Genomic DNA, 17937 nt, shown 5'->3' on the forward strand with positions numbered 1-17937 from the left:
CAGAAGGAAAACTCAAAATGCCCAAGTTCAAGATGCCCAAGTTTGGGCTGCCGGGGCTGAAGGGAGAAGGCCCGGAAGTTGATGTAAATCTACCTGAAGCAGACTTYGGTATTACAGGTCCAAAAGTAGATATTAGCATTCCTGATTTGGACATTGAAGGTGCGGAAGGTAACCTAAAGAGCCCTAAACACAAGAAGCCTGACATGCATTTCAGTGTTCCTAAAATCTCCATGCCAGATATTGATTTAAATTTGAAAGGTCCAAAATTTAAGGCTGATGTTGACGTTTCTGTTCCAAAAATAGAAGGTGAGCTGAAAACTCCTAAGCTAGACATGAAGGGTCCGGAAATTGAGATTGAGACACCAAAGCTTGATATAGAAGGAAAATCTAAAAAATCCAGGTTTAAACTTCCAAAGTTTGGGTTTTCTGGTCCTAAGGTGTCCAACCCTGATATGGATGTGAAACTTAAAAAACCTGACATTGAAGTATCTGGTCCAAAAGTTGATGGTCATACTCCGGATGTGGACGTGCAGGCAAAAACAAAAGGATTGAAATTTAAAATGCCTTTTCTGAGTATTTCTTCACCTAAAGTTTCAGTGCCAGATGTGGAGCTAAATCTGAAGGGGCATAAACTGAAAGGAGATATAGATGTCTCCAGTCCCAAGTTGGAAGGGGAACTGAAAGGAACTGACATGGATATCAAGGGGCCCAGAGTCAACATTGAGGCACCTGACACAGATATTCACGGGCTGGAGGGTAAACTCAAAATGCCCAAGTTCAAAATGCCCAAATTTGGCTTGTCTGGATTTAAAGCTGAGGGGCCGGAGCTGGACATTAGCATTCCAAAAGGGGACCTTGATGTTTCAGGTCCCAAGCTGGACGTGGAAGGCTCCAAATTGGAAATTGAAGGGCCAGAGGGGAAGATCAAGGGCCCCCAAGTCAAGATGCCAGAAATGCACATAAAGATGCCTAAGTTCTCCATGCCTGACATTGACCTGAATCTGAAAGGCCCCAAAATAAAGGGGGATGGGGATGTCAGTTATTCGGAAGGGGTTCTGAAGGGATCTGAATTAGATATAAAAGGACCAAAAGTGGATGTAGAGGTCCCTGACCTTGACATTGAAGGCCCTGAAGGAAAACTGAAAGGACCCAAATTTAAAATGCCCGAAGTGAATATCAAGTCTCCCAATATTTCCATGCCAGACTTTGATTTGAATTTGAAAGGTCCTAAGCTGAAAGGAGGTGTGGATGTTGATCTTTCAGTGCCCAAACCAGAAGGTGACTTGAGTGGGCCAGAAGTTAATATTAAAGGACCAAAGGTTGACATCGATGCTCCTGAACTGGATGTTGAAGGGCCAGAAGGAAAATGGAAAGGTCCCAAGTTTAAAATGCCAGAGATGCACATAAAGTCTCCCAAAATTTCAATGCCCGATATTGATGTAAACTTTAAAGGTCCTAGGCTTAAAGGAGACATAGATGTTTCTGTCCCCAAACTAGAAGAGGATTTTAAGGCTCCTGACATCAATATTGGAGGCCCCAAGGTTGACACTGATGTGCCAGATGTGGACATTCATGGCCCAGAGGGTAAATTCAAAATGCCCAAATTTGGAATGCCTGGCTTCAAAGGGGACAGCACGGAGATGGATGTAAATCTTCCAAAGGGAGAACTTGATATTTCCATTCCCAAGGTGGACATTGATGCTCCAGATCTGGACATTAAAGGGCCAGAGGGCAAACTGAAGGGCCTTAAATTCAAGATGCCGGAGATGCAGTTCAAGGCGCCTAAAATCTCTATGCCTGACATTGATTTGAATCTGAAAGGCCCAAAGTTGAAAGGAGAGGTGGATGTGCCAAAAGTAGAAGGTGATTTGAAAGGTCCTGAACTGGAAATAAAAGGACCTGAAGCAGACATAGATTTTCCTAATGTGGAGATCGAAGGACCAGAAGGAAAATGGAAAGGCCCTAAACTGAAGATGCCAGAGTTGCACTTTAAGGCTCCTAAAATTTCTGTGCCGGATATTGATATGAACCGAAAAGGTCTGAAAGTGAAGGGGGATGTGGATGTGTCTGTGCCAGCTGTGGAAGGTGATTTGAAAGCACCAAAAGTTGATATTAAGGGCCCTGGTTTGGATATCAGTGCCCCAGATGTTAATATTGAGGGCCCCGAAGGAAAGTTAAARGGTCCCAAATTTAAGATGCCAGAGATGCATTTTAAAGCCCCCCAAATCTCCATGCCAGACTTTGATCTGAACCTGAAAGGCCCCAAAGTGAAGGGGGATGTGGATGTTTCTGCTCCAAAAATAGAGGGTGAGTTGAAAGGCCCAGAAGTTGACATCAAAGGCCCTAAACTGGATATTGATGTTCCTGATGTTGACCTAGAGTGTCCAGAAGCAAAGGTGAAAGGCCCCAAAGTCAAGGTGCCTGAAATGCACTTCAAGACACCAAAGATCTCCATGCCAGACATTGATCTGAACCTGAGAGGCCCCAAGCTGAAGGGGGATTTGGAGGTTTCTGCACCTGAACTGGAAAGCCCTAAAGTTGAGATCGAGGCCCCTGATGTGGACATTGAGGGCCCTGAGGGGAAGCTGAGGGGTCCTAAGTTTAAGATGCCAGACACGCACTTTAAAGCTCCCAAAATCTCTATGCCAGACTTTGATCTGAATTTGAAGGGCCCCAAAGTGAAAGGAGACTTGGATACATCGGTGTCAGGAATGGAATGTGAACTGAAAGGTCCAGAAGTTATCATTGGAGATCCTAAATTAGACATAGATCTCCCTGATGTGGATATAGACAGCCCAGAGCCTAAATTCAAGGTGCCTAAATTAAAAATGCCCAAGTTTGCAATGCCTGGCTTCAAAGGAGAGGGGGCAGATGTGAATGTGAACCTTCCTAAGGGAGATAATGAAATTTCCGGCCCTAACATAGATATAGAGGCTCCTGATTTGATTATGGAAGGAAAACTAAAAGGTCCCAAATTTAAGATGCCTGAAATGCATATCAAGACACCGAAGATCTCTGTGCCCGATGTTGACTTTAATCTGAAAGGCCCCAAGCTGAAGGGAGACCTGAATGTCTCTGCAACAAAGTTGGAAGGGGATTTGCAATGTCCAGAAGTTGACATCAAAGGCACAAAATTGGATGTTGAGGCACCTGACGTAAATATTGAAGGGCCAGATGGAAAACTTAAAGGGTCCAGAATCAAGACGCCTGACATGCATGTCAAGACTCCCCAGATCTCTATGCCAGACATAGACCTGAACCTAAAGGGACCGAGGCTGAAAGACAATGTTGATGTTCCATGTCCAAAACTCGAGATAGATGTGAAGGCTCCTGAAATTGATGTTAAGGGCCCCAAAATAGATATCGAGCGTGCAGAGGTTGATGTTCACGGTTCAGAGGGAAAACTGAAAATACCTAAAATGAAGCTGCCGAAGTTTGGAATGCCTGGCTTTAAAGGGGAAGGCCCTGAGGTGGACACAAACCTGCCAAAGACAGAGGCTGACCTTTCAGGTCCCAAGGTAGATATCGGTGTCCCAGATGTAAGCATCGAAGGTTCAGAAGGAAAACTGAAAAGTCCTAAACTTAAGATGCCAGAAATGCATGCAACTGTTCCTAAAATCTCAATGCCTGATATAGACTTGAATTTGAAAGGCCATAAAACAAAGGGAGGCTTTGATATTACATCCCCAAAGACTGAAGGTAATCTAAAGGGTCCTGAAATTGATATCAGAGTCCCAGAATTTGGAGTCAAAGGTCCTGAAGTTGATGTTGAGGGTCCCGATGTGCATGTTGAGGGCCTAGAGGCAAATGTCAAACTTCCCAAGCATAAGAAACCGAAATTCGGGTTTGGGGTGAGAAGCCCAAAGGCAGAAATCAAGGTTCCGGGTGCAGAGGTGGATTTTCCGGAGGCTGAACTGAATGTGGACTCTCCTGATGTGAGTATGTCTGGAAGAGGTAAGAAGAGCAAATTCAAGATGCCTAAACTTCATATGAGCGGTCCTAAAGTTAAAGGAAAGAAAGGTGCATTTGATGTGAATCTCGCTGGTGGAGAGCTCGATGCAAATGTGAAATCTCCAGATCTGGATATGAACGTAGYTGGTCCAGATGTGACAATAAAAGGTGATGTTAGTGTGAAGTCTCCYAAAGGAAAGAAACCCATGTTTGGGAAGATCTCTTTCCCAGATGTTGAATTTGATCTTAAATCACACAGATTCAGAGGGGACGCTTCTGTGGCAGTCCCAAAAACAGAAGGGGRACTTAAAGTGCCTGATCCGGAAGTCTCCATGTCAACCCTCAAAGGTGAGGTTAAAGGCCTGAGTCTCAATATGGATGCTGAAGCTCCTGACGTGAGGCTGAAGAAACCCAAAATTGAAGGTGACCTAAAAGAACCTACCATTCATGCTTCCGTTCCTTCGGTCACAGTGCCAGACCTCGACTTAAGTGTGAAAGGACCAAAAGTAAAAGGTGAAGTCAGTGTTCCTGCAGTAGAACTAGTAGGTCCAGAAGGAAGGCTAAAATTGCCCACAGTCTCATTGCCCAAGATGGGGAAAACAGGTCTCAGCCTGGAAAGGCCTGACGCAACCTTGGACATCTCTGCCACATCGGTTGAAGGAAACGTGAGCCTCCCTTCAGCTGAAGTGAGCCTTGGAGGTGTTGATACAAAACTACAAGGACCCACGGTCTCTCTACCTGATTTTGATGTAAACCTGAAAGGACCAAAAATAAAGGCAGATTTGGATGTTTCAAGCTCCATTGAAGGGCAAAAGGTCAGCCTGGATGCACCAGATGTTGACACTGGAGGTTGTGAAGGAAAGTTTAAAATGCCAAAGTTTAAATCCCCCACTGTGGAGGGAGCTGATCTGAGTATGAAAGGAGGCATTGGATGCTCCATCCCACAAACGGAAGTTGGCATAAAAGCCTTAGGTGCAAATGTCGATCTCGGCATTCCGAGTGTCAACATCAAAGGGCCCTCGGTGGACGTTTCTGCTCCGGACTTTGATGTAAACCTGAAAGGACCAAAGTTGAAAGGAGACCTTGATGTTTCTGCTGGCATTAAATCCCCCAAAGTATCTGTGGATGCTCCAGATGTTGGCTTTGAAGGTCTAGGTGGCACAATTAAACTCCCTTCCCTCAAAATCCCCCAGTTTGGCATTTCCAGCCCTTCTGTCGAGGATTCTGATATGCGTATTAGTCTCGGAGGACTGCAAGATAAAGGAGGCCTTAAGGGCTCAGGGGTTGATATTGGGCTGGGAGGACCTGATGTGGAATTGAAAGGGCCTAAAATTCAAATGCAATCACCTGGTGTTTCCTTGCATGATGTTGATTTGAAGTTGAAAGGACCAAATGTAGAGGCTGACACAGATGTCAGCAGTGAAATCAAAGGTCCAAAAACTGAAATGGAAGTGTCTGGCATTGACATTAAGAAGTCTGGAGTGGGTGTCCACCTTGACACTCCTGTCTTTGATGCATCTGCACCAAAACTTTCCCCGTCAGATTTTAACGTGAATTTAAAAGGGCCTAAGATCAAAGGTAGCGCCACCCTTTCCGGAGATGTGTCGGCAGCTACTGTGAATGCTGGTGGGGGTGCTTTTCACGTTACTGGACCAAAGGTAGGAATTGGAGGTCCCAGCATTGGTGCAAGTATCCCACAAGGTAGCCTAGGAAAAGTATCGTTCCCTAAGCTGAGAATGCCTAAGTTTGTATTTTCAGACCCTGAGATAAAGGGCAGAGAAGTAGGGGTTGATGTAGAGTTCCATCAGGCAGATGCTAGCCTTCATGCCGGTGCTGTAGAGCTTGAGTTGGAAGACCCAGATATCAGACTAAAGAAATCCAAAATTAAAATGCCAAAATTCAATTTTTCAAAACAGAAGGGAAAGAGTGGCAGTGCCATGGGCTCCCCAGAGGCTTCTGGGTCCATTTCGGGATCAAAAGGAGATCTGAAGAGTTCCAAGGTGAGCCTGGGGTCTGCAGAGGGTGATCTAGATGGAGGAGAGGGCCCATCAGCCAAAGGGAAATTTTCCCTCTTTAAAAGTAGGAAAACACGTCATCGGTCGTCATCCTTCAGCGATGACCATTCTTCCCGTTCAATGCCGACAGGAACCCTGGAGCTTGATGTCAGCTCAGGTGCTGACAAAGGGAAGCAGGCCAAAGTGAAATTTGGAACGTTTGGGGGAATAGGGTCAAAAACTAAAGGTTCTTACGAGGTAACGGGAAGTGACGATGAGACGGGAAAGATGCAGGGTAGTGGGGTCTCATTAGCATCTAAAAAGTCACGCCTGTCATCCTCCTCAAGCAATGATAGTGGCACAAAGGGTGGCTTCCGCATGCCTGCAGTGGAGCTGACAGTTGCGAAAAAGAAAGAGTAGTGTGTCTGTACATAAGTGCCTCTGTATATAGATAGCCCTTCCTGGGTTTGTATATACATTTTGTAGCTTGGGATACTTTCAACCTCAGCAACAGAATGAGCAAGGCCTGGCAGGAAACGTCATGTCCCGTGCTGCCCGTGTGACAGGGCAGTGCTTCTGGGTAAGTGACAGAGGTCAGAAGGGAGGCAGGGATGGGAAGAGAGGTGAGATGGATGCATAGTCCATCCAATGCATTTGGAAGCTTCTCTGTGCTTGAGACTTTGGTTTGTGCAGCAAACGCTGAGATCTTAAATTTACTAGCAAGCTATTTTGATATTTTTCATTTTATTGAATATTTTCAGTGTTTTGGTTAATGGAAATCTTTCTTCCATTTTAATGATTTTTTGGCTTTTATTTGTGGAGCTTAAGTTTCTGTCACAAAAACGGATATATTGAAAATATTGTAAAATATAGATGCAACTGAGATTGTCAATTTAATTCCTATTATGGGGTAGAAAAAATAATCCATGTATTTCCCATGGTTTTGTTGCTTAAGGACATGATATCAAATAACCTCAGGAGTCATGCAGTGAGATTGAAAGGACAGTTAAATGAACAAGTAGCTGACCCAGTTTGTGCAGGAAGTATGTCTCAAAGATCATTGCAAATTCCCATTGCAAAGACTGGGCATGAATTTTATTGATGTGTTCTTTGTTGCCTACATACATTTGTTTTATTATTTGTATTATAAGAGAAAGCTTGTCTCAGTTGTGGCATAAAAACTTGCAATGGCCACTCTTCTGGTATTTGTTACAATTTCTGTTAACAAGTGTATCTCGAATGAAAAAAGAAACAATCCTTTCAGCACTTTAATGGCAAATTAATTGAGAATGTAAGAAGGTCTTGTAAAATGCAAATAAAAAGTTTATTAACCATGACTCACCAAAACAGCTTGCTTGCTTTTTCACAGTCATAGTTTGGTGGTTAGAGTCTCAAGGTACTCTGTCCACTGTGGCATCTGCCCACACTCACCAGCTCACTAGCCTCCCCACAGGATGCAGAATCCAGTGTTCTGATGCCCTGTCACTGGGCCTCCCCTTATGGCACTGTGGCTGTCTGGGTTTTCTGGGCGTCTTCCTCAGGCCAGTGTCCTGAGGGTTGCTCTGAAGCTAGCCTTGATGCCTCCATTCCTATTGCTTTGGAGGCTACTCTGTTTTTTCATGCTGGTGATTCCCTCAACCCTGTGTTACTTACGGGGTTTCCAGAGCTACTCCCATTGTCTCCAGGGCTTCTTCCAGAACATGGTGGCTGCTATGGGCTGCCTGGCATATTGTGCTGGCATTCTTGGGAGCTCTGAGGCACCTAGCTTATCTCCCAAGTTGTGAAATCAATACCATAAAAAGACAGTGTGTACAGGTGACCCACCATCGCTGTCTTTGTGGCATGCTGGCACTCAACTAGCGGTCAGCTCTGTGCTCTCCTGAGAGGTGCCGGCACGTTCTTTTCCTAGCCAGCCATCTGGCCTGGCATGGCACGGCTGATCGTTATCTTTTGGTGCACCACAAATGTCCTCCTTTTGCCCTCTCTTCTTATGACCCCTCTATTTGCCCTTAGAGGGCACACAAGATCACAACAGGATCCCTCTGTTTGTCTTCGAGTGGATTCTAGAAGCCTTTTTTTGCCCTCTAATCTGCTCAAGACCTCCCTGCTTGCCTTCTGGTATGCCCTAGCACCACCATTTACTCTCTGGTCCCTTCTCAACCTTTCCATTTGCTGGTTGGTGCTCCCTTGGGCCTTCCGTTTTCTATTCAGAATGCCCTAGGACCTTCTATTCACCTTCTGTTCCCCACAGCTGCCCCCCCCCCGTTAGCCTTGTAGTGCATCCCAGATTCCTCTTTGCTGTTGGATCTAGAGTTGGAGTTGGTATTGGGAGAGACGGTCAAAGCCCAGTACTCCTATTGGTGTGGGGCTCAAAGGGGCTGCCCAAGGTAAGGAGAGGCTGCAAGAAGTTTTTTTCTTTTTTTTCCCTCCCCTGCCACCTCCACCTTTTTGAGGGTCTTGCTCAGCCACCGACCCTGATCTAGGGTTATGTTTGGGGTAGAGACAAATGGCCTCCCAGACTGCTGTATGTGCCTTTTCATGGGCCGCAAAGCCCKCCATCTGGCTTTTCACAGAATCATAGAATCAGTAAGGTTGGAAGGGGCCGCTGGAGATCGTCTAGTCCAACCTCCCTGCTCAAGCAGGGTCACCTAGAGCATGTTAGACAGGATTGCATCCAGGTGGGCTTTGAATATCTCCAGGGAAGGAGACTCCACAACCTCTCTGAGCAACCTGTTCCAGTGCTGTCACTCTCACAGTGGAGCAATTCCTCCTCACATTCAGGCGGAACTTCCCGTGGTTCAGTTTTTGCCCATTTCCTCTTGTCCTGTCACTTGAGACAACTGAAAAGAGTTTATCCCCATCCCCTTGACACCCTCCCTTCAGGTACTTACAGACATTGATAAGATTCCCCCCTCAATCTTTTCTTCTCAAGGCTAAAGAGGCCCAGCTCTCGCAGCCGTTCCTCATAGGGCAGATGCTCCAATCCTCTGATCGTCTTTGTAGCTTTTGGGGTGATCTCTGAGGTGGACAGTGGGGTGCAGCAGGGACTACCTGGATGCCTGAATCCCCTAGAGGGCATCTAGGACTGGTTTAAATGCAACAGTGTGTAATTAAGGTCTTTATTATTAGAGGTGATTGAGCTAATGGCTTTTTCTTCTACCCTACATCTCTCCCAGATGTCTTAGCAGCCCAATTTGCATGGTCCAAGGTAAGTAGCCACCATTCATTTCCTCTGCATAATTCAGCCTGCTTCAGCGGAACACCTAGACTGCTCTAATTCAGCTAACTTACATATGATAGATCATGGTGATTTTTGAAGACTGACCCCCCCCCAACCTGAGCCGGGCTAAGGCTTTTTTGCAGTGTGGGAGAAATTATGCCCTGATCCTGATCAGACTCTTTATCTTKGGGGACTTGGTTTTGTCTTCTGGCTGCAGCTTGTGTCACACCCCCCTGCTTACCAACAGTTAACTTTGCCTTTCAAGCTTTCAAGCCTCAAATTTTCACCCCAAACCACTTTTTCATCCTCCTAAACACTTCGCTGTTTTTTTTTTTTTTTTTGAGGTCTTCCATCCCCTCCTCCTCAACTTTTGTCTTTTGTAGCCAAATCCTAAAGAGTCTTAAGTTTTTAGTCCTCTTTCTTCYTCTGTCCCATCTGCTCTTGTCTATTCTGGGGAGGAAAACATCAGGTTTTGGCAGTTTTGTAGATTCTGTCAATTTTTACGGGCAGGCCTGCCCCAAAACGTTGTGGGAAGATTTGAGGATTGAAATAGCACCAAGATGGAATTTGAAATGAGACCACTCTAGTCGGATTTTAGTCTCGTTTACACACTGCCTCTGTGTCCATCCCCATTAAACTGCTTTGCTGTAACTGAAGGGTAACGAATGCCACTTCCACAAGGCCAGTCACTAACATAACCACCGTGGCGGCCAGGCGCATGCACAGTGGCGCCGCCGTGCTCCCCGCTGCCCACGCAGGATCACAACCCGGAACGGCGGGCAATCGGTCAGCGCATGCGCAACTGCGTCACGCTGCTCTTTGCTGCCCTCGTTTCGTTGCACGCCGGTACTGCAGCCGGCCGCGGAAACGCATGCGCAATGGCGACATCCCTGTTCCCTGCTGCCCTCGCACGATCACAAGCTAGGACTGCAGCCGAGCGGTGTGCACATGCGCAATGCCGGTCGCCATCTTCGTGGCTGCTCTCCGGTGTTTCCGTAACGTGTAAGGAGATGGGCCGCGCTCGTCGCCCGTTCGCGATGCTTATAGACAGTAGCGTAGAGTGCTTTTCCTTATTGGTGCTTCCTGTTGTCCTGAGAGCGAGCAGTGCCGTCTTGGAGCTGCTCTTCGGCACACTGTCACTGGTGCAGCCCCAGAGCCTGCTCGCTGATGCCTGCCGGGCACGGGCAGAGCAGCCTCGGGACGCTCGCTGCTCGGGCGAGCCCCGCGGTGCCGCGGCGGGCTGCGGTTCGCACGCGGGAGCCGCCCGGGGACAGCGCCACGAGCACGCGAGAGCGCCGCCCCGAGTCTCGCCTCCCCCCCGGCTCCGGCCCAGCCGGCGCCTGCGCAGTGCTCGACCGCCAGGCGGATGCTGCAGCCGCGCCCCGTTCGCGGCCGGCGCGGGCCAGGGATTAGGATGGCGGCGAACGGGGACGGAGCTTTCTGGTGGCGGCGGGTGAGGCCCGGGGTGGCCCACCTCAGCGTCTGAGGTGGAGGATCTGCGGGTGCCCGTGAGGCGAGCGCGCCTCTTCGGGTAGCCGCGGGCGTCAGGCTGCCGCCTGCCTGCTGAGACCGTCGCTGCGTGGAGGCGGCGGTGCGGGGCTCGGGGCGACGGGGGCTGGGGCCCGGCTCGGTCCCGCCGGGAGCGCCGGGCGGGGTCTGCGCGGCGCCGCAGCGCGGGTCTGACTTTGCCTTCGCCGTGTGTCGCCTTTAGGGCCCCAGTTCCTCCCCTGCCCCGGCCGGGACGTGCGCTCGCCCCTGCGGACGCAGCCTGGGGGGGCGGGGGGCAGGAAGGCAGGCCCCGGAGCGGGGTTGCGGCACGGCGTCGGCGGGAGGACGGCTCCTGTTGTGGCAAGCATGCCCCAGAGTGCTGATAAGTGACGGCAACTTGGCACCAACTAACTGACCTCCCCCCCCCTCCCCCACACACACACTGAGCCTTGCTGAGCCCTGCTCTCTCCCCTACAGCTGCCCCAAAGCCGTGGACTTCCGCAGTGCAGTTCCTCTGTTGCTCTGACATCTCTCCAGGAAGTCGTGCTGCATAGGGGTATGAATGTGTGCCGCAGTAGTGCAGCAGCCGAATGCCTCCTCCTCTTGTCTGGGACGCTGGTCCTTCACAGCCCTTCTGAGATATGAGACCTTGGTGAGTTCCCAGTTGCCTCTTCTGGCATTCTCTGCAAGCTTGTGGATCCCTCCTCCTCCCCTCTGGYGGGGTGGGAGACCAGTGCCTTCTGTAAAACTGACACCCACCTGTGGCACCCCTATGCACTCACTATGTGTCTGGGATGGCACCCCTGCCCTGAGGGCCCTGCAGATTCCCACCCTTCCCTTCCCGTCCCCAAGTCATTAAACCACTCCCTGCCCCAACACCCCTACAGATCCCCAAATGCCTCCGAACCCTGAACATTGTCAGTGACTCCAGACTTTCCCCTAAACTCTGTTCCAAGGTCCCAAACAATCCCCAAACCGCTCCCAGACCCAGTCCCCATAGCGGTGCGGTGTTCTAGTATATATGGTGAGTGATCTGTGTCCCCTCCTTGACTAAGTCCCACTTTAGAGAAAAGGGAACTTACAGCTCTTCTTGGTGAAGAATTTCAATGGGTAGATGCACAGATGACAAACATTTTTATCTCCTTTCTTCTGAGCCGCCTCTCAGAACCCTCTCTATGTGCAAGATGTGGCTGATCTGGGATAATTGTGCTGTGCACAGTGCTTACGGAGAGCATTAACATTGCAGGCCAAAGGATAACCTAGGAAAAAAAAAACCCAAAGGCTCAGGAAAAGCCTAAGAGAACACTGATGGGCTCTGAGAAGCCCCAGTGATACTTCAGAAAGCTATATGGCTTTTAGGCACCTTCTCAGAGTAGGAGAAATGTCTTACTGCAGCCTATAGGACAATAGGTACTATTAATTACCACCTTTAATTACTGAAAGCATTGTGAAAGTGGAAGGGACCAGAGAGGATGCGTAGCAGGATATGGCCTATATGTAAAGTTTAAACAAACTTTACAGTCCCCTCTCTTAAAGCAGAAACAGTTTAGTCCTAAGTAATAGATGAATGTAGCTTTGAGTAATGTGAAGAGAAGCAGTTGTGTCAATCACCCTGAAAGCCTTGGAAAACGGGATCAAAAATCTGATACCCTCATGGCCTCATCAGTCTTCTTGGTTTGTTTGGCAGGGTAGTCCACCGAAGGGGGACATCTTGAAGAGAAGCAGCTAGACCTAGTGATCCAGTTGTTCATTTTGGTCATCGCTGGTGAGGCAAGCATCTGAGCATGAGAGGGATCTGGAGCTGTATCTAAAAGGTAATAGGTTTGAAATACAGGCAGGCAAAGCGAGTGCTATCGTTCTTCCGTGTAGTTAAAGACTGAGAGAATTGTTGGTTGAGCGTGTGTGCGCGAGGGTTTGAGAAAGGATACTGAACAGTAACGGTAATACTGAAGCAGAATAAAAATAACGTTTCATGGAATATGGTGTAGGTAAGTATTAGGTGATGTGCCTGCCTGTCTAATAACTTAGCCCTAATTGGTGTATGTAATRTTTCCAAACTGTTTACCCTGTACATTTGGTATGATGCCAAATGTATTAAGACCTTTCCTTTAAGGGAAMGAAAAAACAAAAGAAAACATGGTAAAGAGAAAAAGAACGCGCATAAATCTAAGCCTTTTATTGAAAGTAAAATGCCAGTTTCTGTCTTTGTTACAGAGATGGAACCAATGATAGCAAATGCTGACAGAGAGAAAAGCTGGACAAGCAGCCTTTTTGTGATTAAGACCTAAGGGACGGGGTTGAAATAAGGGAGCAAAAATGCAGCGGACCCTTGGTATCACCAGCAACTGCTACAGCGGGAGGTGTTCTGCCACGGGCAAGTAAGGTAACTCTTGATAATGACTGTTAGTTACTTTGGCTTCCCAGAGGCAGCACTGAGGACTAAGTAACCTGTTCCTACCCTGTTGGTATCGTTAACTGCATCTGCTTTAGTTTTGCTTTGGTTGTTTCTATTTTGTTTTGTTATCATATGTGCATCTGTAAAACAGGAAAGTTGTAGTACTTCCTTTTGAGATTAATTGCTACGGCTGAAGTTGAAGAGATCAGAAAAACATAAGCAAGCTGAAATAATAAAATCAAATGGAACCAACGTATAGTTGTCTCCATCTCCCACAAAGGAAACCCCATTCCTCCTGACTAGGAAGGATCACCGTTAACAGTGATCAGAATAATAAGTTGCCAGCATATAACGGAAGGTCTGTCTGCCTTATAAAAAGAATGCTATGTATATGTATTTCTGTGCGTGTGACTTTACATGTCTATGAAGCATCCTATTTTAAAAGCTACAAGACATCAAACTATTATCTTAGGAGAATGATGGTCAAGTAGCCAGATTTACTGAAGAAGGGGGGGGGGGAGAGCCAGCTAATTGCTTTCTTAGGGGAATGATGGGGGGGAGAGAGAGAGAGAGAGAGAGAGGAAAAAAGAGAGGGAGGAAGTGTGTGAACTGTAAAATTAAGAGATGGTTTTCAGACAGCTCAATTAGTGCAACCCCCAGTTAGTTCCCTGGCAATGGTATTTGGGGCAGGAATACAGTAGATAGAGGAAACGTTAAAGCCTCATGGACTTAATTAACATCTCCTGCCCTCAAATTCCCAGGACAAGGCAAGCCTTTTTCAGTAACGCTTTCCAGATCTGCTGACTCTGCGGGGGCAACACCTTTAGAAAACAGCGGTAAGGGAAAGCGGGTGCCAGTAGCACCATCCTCACAACCCCTTTGGGGCAGAACACAAATTCTCTGGCTGTGAAAAAGACTGTTCAGCAGCACTGTAGGCTGTAACTATCTTTGAGACTTCTACCTTTGATAGCATAGAGGCAATCGAATGCACTCAGGTCCCTCTAAAGTAGTAATGCCAGGCATATGAATAGACAGCAGGGGATTGTCTATCCAAGTGGCACAATGAGCACCGATCTTGATGAGCGGGGGTCACTGTGCAAGTTTTGCAAGAAGTGGATCTTCTTGTGTGTGTTTGAATTGACTGAGGGGCAGAGCACGTTGTGCCAAAAATGCGGACGCAGAAGGTTTCTGACAGATTAATCTTTAGCAGCTACTCAGTCTAACTTCCCTTTCACAGCAAACCCAAGTATCATCATAGCTTCCAAAACAGAGCAGAGGTGGCGAAAACGGTATTTGTGGGTTGCGTATTCCCTGTTTACCTTGCTTGTTTGTGTGTTGTGCTTTTGAGCTTGTGAACAACTTTGGATTTTTCTGTAGAACTTTGTCTTTTGGGGATTTTTTTTTTTTTGCTTTGCTCTATACTTTTGTAGGGTGATGAATTTTTTTGTGGCTAGATAAGTAAGCTGGGACCCTACCTGCCTTTTGCCTTGCTTTGCTACTTCATGTCATAACAGCAACTTGGGACCCCAGTGCTTAAGAGGGGGGTCTGCATTTGTCCAGGTTAGGGAACCATAATTACAACTTTTTTTTGAGAGAGAGAAAAGCCCTCTAAAACAAGAACCTCCCAGTGACCTTGGTAGTTTGATTTGTTTGCAGGATAACGTTGTGAAGGCAAGTAACTTGAAGAGGAACAGCTCAGCCCATTTTGTTGATTTCAGTGATACTGTTTGAAGGAAGCCTGTAAGTACATAAGGGGTCTGGGAGGGCTGTACTCGAGGGCTGCTGTAGCATTCTTGCAATGAAATGGAGCCAGAGAGGGTGACTGAAGCAGTGCAGAGCATCGCTCATCATTGTGAAAACAATTACGGGCCTCGGACTAGGGAGTAGTTCTAGGAGGGCTGTGCTGTTGCCTGGCCGCTCAGTAACTGTTTTGGGCTCTTAGCAGGTGCTGAAGCATAGTCTGTCAGTCAAAGGAGCATCGTCACAGTTGGGAGCTCCGCGGAGATCTGCGGCTGGCTGCGGAGGGTGAACTCTGACTTGTAGCGTGGACAGAGCTAAGTCCTGGGGCTGCATTGTATGTGAGCAGGGCTGGGAGGTGGAAGGTAGTTTTGCCCTCGGTAGTTACTGGTATCATTGGCTGTGGATGTTTGCCCATGGAGCTGAGAGGACTAAAAATATTAATGGTCTGTAACAGAGATGAGTTAGTGCTTGCACTGTTTCAGGTAGGTTCAGTGGAAGTGCAGCTTAGTGTAATCCAGTGGTGCGATTCTTGCATGTGCTCACATTTGAATGTGGCTAAAACCAAGCCTATAAACAGCAACTGTAACATGTCTGGTGCACGTCTTCCTGTTCTGCAGCACTTTTGAATGAAGGGAAAGCTTCTTAAGGTATGGGCAAAACTCTTTGGCTTCTCCGTACTGTTTTCATGCTTCCGAGTGCTTTGGTGTTTCTTGCTTAAAGCTTAGGGTTTGAAGTTTTTCACTTAAGGTTTCTTGTTTAGTTTGTCGTTGAGGGTCTCTCACGCAGGGGTTATGGTTTATTACTTTATTTTGTGGGGGCTCAGCCTTTATTGGACAGGGGTTACAGTTTGCTAATTTAGCAATCGGGGCACAGAATTTAAAATCCAACCTCAACCATGAGSTTTTAAAGCCTCAGCAACCATGTATTCTAAAATTTGCAGTTTGTCACTTAGGGCGGAAGGCTTACAGCTTACTGATAAATGAAGAGGGCTAAATCCTTAGATAATAAACAGTAAGCCCTGAAGCCTAAGCAGCCTAAGGCTGCAAACCCTCCTTTGCTGTTTGTAACCTTCCCCCGTACCTAGCGTTCAGCTCTATGTACTAACCTGAGGTCCGGGTTTGATGCGGCGCAGGCCCGTCGTACCGAGACTGGTGATGCGACAGGCGAGCGGAGAGCTGTGCAAGTGTCCTGTAGGGCTCTAGACTGGGATGCAGAAGCACAGACAGGCGAGCTCAGGCATTGTCCTCTCAACTCTGAGGTGAATCCTATCCCTGAAGGAAAAAGCAGAAGGGGTAGGTCGTTGGCTACTCGCACACCCTGCCGCGTCAAGGGCAGCGGCGGGAGCTGACCGTTCCCCGACGGACAGATGATGTTGGTGCGGTGATGACTCTTCTGGTGTCACAAGGTAAGGGGAAGCGCGCTGGCATCCAGCTCCACGGCAGACTTGCTCCCAGGTGTGGTTTCTGCACAGTAAAACAATAAACGGTTGCTTTATTCTTTGCACTCGTGTCTGTGGTTCCACATGTCCCCTTGCCCGAAGATGATGCCCGGGGAAGAGGTTACACATTGTGCATGGGGGTGGGGGCTGGTCCCCAAATCCCTTGTACTTTGGAGTGCCTGCAGTTCCCAGGGAAGTCAGTGCTGTTCGCGGGGCTGCGGGGAATTTCCCTTGCACTGCCTGGACCCTTGGGGCTCTTGGCAGTGATTCCCATCGTCCCGGGGGCAGCTAGGGCCCCTCCAGGGCTGTGTGAGGTGCCCAGACTGATCGTGGATTTGCTTTCAGCACTCCGCAACATCCTTTGTGTGTCCGGGGCTGGGGCCTGTCTGCCTGGAGCTGGGAGATAAGAGTTTTTGTGGAATGGGGGGAGCCTGCAAGTGCCATCCCATCAGCTGCATCGAGCTTTGTGACGTGCCTTGTGGCCCTATTGGTGTGCCCCGAGGCCCTTTCTTTGTATTTTAGTTTGCCCCGGAGGCCTGTGTTTATCCTCTGATGTCCTCAGGACCCCTCAATTCACATTTTGGGTTGCCCCCAAGCCACCCATGTGCCTTTTGGTGTGCCCCACGGCCCTGTCTTTGCTTTGCAGTGTGCCCCAACATTTTCTGTTTAGCTTTCTTCTCTGTCCCAGAGTTTTCTGGGTGCTTCTGAGTGTGCCCCAGGGCTCTCCCTTTACCTTTTGGTACCCCCAGGGTTGCTCTGTTTGCTCTTTCAATGTTTTTTTTTTTTTTTTTTTTTAAAAAGACTTTGTTGCACCCACAGCTCTTGATTTGTTCTCCTGTCCCCCGAATACTCCCTAAGAAGCTGCTCTCAGGAGTGGGAGTGCCTCTGCTGCCCAGGAAGCCCTAGCTGTACCTGATGGGCTGCAGCTGTGTGCCCCGGGGCTGGCACGAACCCCAGGTGCCCCAGGGTTAGGATGAGTGTCAAGTGAGGCCTGTTGGGTTGATTGCAAGGGCAGGAAGTGGGCTTGTGCTGGGACCAGGGTCTACATTTAGGAGGAGCTCACGCTGGGGTCTGTCCGGGACAACGGATCTGCTGCTGAGCACAGCCTGCTGGGACGGAAACAGCAGCTGCACCACGAAGGAGGTGAGCGGGGCTGGCGGTGCGGGCTGTGGGTCCTGTACGTGCCAGGGGTCTCGGGGGATGGGAGTGTCCTGGGCAATGCGGCAAAACAAAGGTGCTCTGGGCCAGGGAAAATGCACCGGGGCCGGGAGTGGTCATGTATCGAGGCAGTAGGGGCTGAGGACACGGTGGGGAAGAGCGGTGCACCGGGGCCGTGTGTGGGGGGGGGGGGAAGGGCAGGGGGGAGGAAGGCGGGGCGCTGGGGCTAGAGGGGGGGAAACAAAGGGGTTGCGCCGGGGCTGTGGTGGAGTTTTGCGCGCGGTCGGATTAGCGCGGGGAGCCCCGGGCCGGTGCTGGGGATTGCGGGGGCCGCACTCCGGGCTGTGCAGCGGTTTCCAGGTCCCGAGGCTGCGGAGGGCAGAGGGGCGGGACGGAACGGAATCCTTGCAGGGTCAAACCTCACCGAGCACTGCGCCCCCCCCACCTTCCGGCCTGCCGGGAGCGGTAGTCTTCCGTCACTGGGCTTCCGGGAGGCCATGTTGTTTTTGTGCGGCCTGCCGGGGGCAGTAGTCTTCCGGCACCGGGCTTCCGG

General features: G+C 49.0%; 1 protein-coding gene and 2 long non-coding RNA genes across 6 annotated transcripts; 2 read left to right on the top strand and 1 right to left on the bottom strand.

Annotated features, from left to right (window-relative positions):
- Positions 1-6: 6 nt before the first annotated feature.
- Positions 7-7292, top strand: LOC146585917 (neuroblast differentiation-associated protein AHNAK-like). Its single transcript, XM_085322126.1, has one exon. It carries the CDS (start codon positions 18-20, stop codon positions 6363-6365), a length of 6348 nt encoding a protein of 2115 aa, XP_085178252.1. The 5' UTR covers positions 7-17; the 3' UTR covers positions 6366-7292.
- A 2805-nt stretch (positions 7293-10097) lies between these two features.
- On the top strand, positions 10098-16288 carry LOC146585918 (uncharacterized). 3 transcript variants are annotated; one of them, XR_014897895.1, is made up of 5 exons: positions 10098-10167; positions 11131-11305; positions 12341-12467; positions 12868-13036; positions 14705-16288. It is a non-coding gene; the product is annotated as an uncharacterized LOC146585918 (long non-coding RNA). The 3 variants fall into 3 exon arrangements; XR_014897893.1 differs by lacking the exon at positions 14705-16288 and having other exon boundaries at positions 12868-13561; XR_014897894.1 differs by lacking the exons at positions 10098-10167; positions 14705-16288 and adding an exon at positions 10566-10618 and having other exon boundaries at positions 10877-11305; positions 12868-13561.
- On the bottom strand, positions 11247-17931 carry LOC146585919 (uncharacterized). 2 transcript variants are annotated; one of them, XR_014897896.1, is made up of 5 exons: positions 17830-17931; positions 16138-16251; positions 15894-16059; positions 11736-11912; positions 11247-11287 (listed from the first exon to the last, which is right to left on the bottom strand). It is a non-coding gene; the product is annotated as an uncharacterized LOC146585919 (long non-coding RNA). The 2 variants fall into 2 exon arrangements; XR_014897898.1 differs by lacking the exon at positions 17830-17931 and adding an exon at positions 17139-17209.
- Between the last annotated feature and the right edge of the window lie 6 nt (positions 17932-17937).

This window comes from Rhea americana, unplaced genomic scaffold (genome assembly GCF_003343005.1).
Source record: "Rhea americana isolate MKP2758 unplaced genomic scaffold, rheAme1 scaffold_741, whole genome shotgun sequence".
In the NCBI taxonomy this organism is placed as follows: Eukaryota; Metazoa; Chordata; class Aves; order Rheiformes; family Rheidae; genus Rhea; species Rhea americana.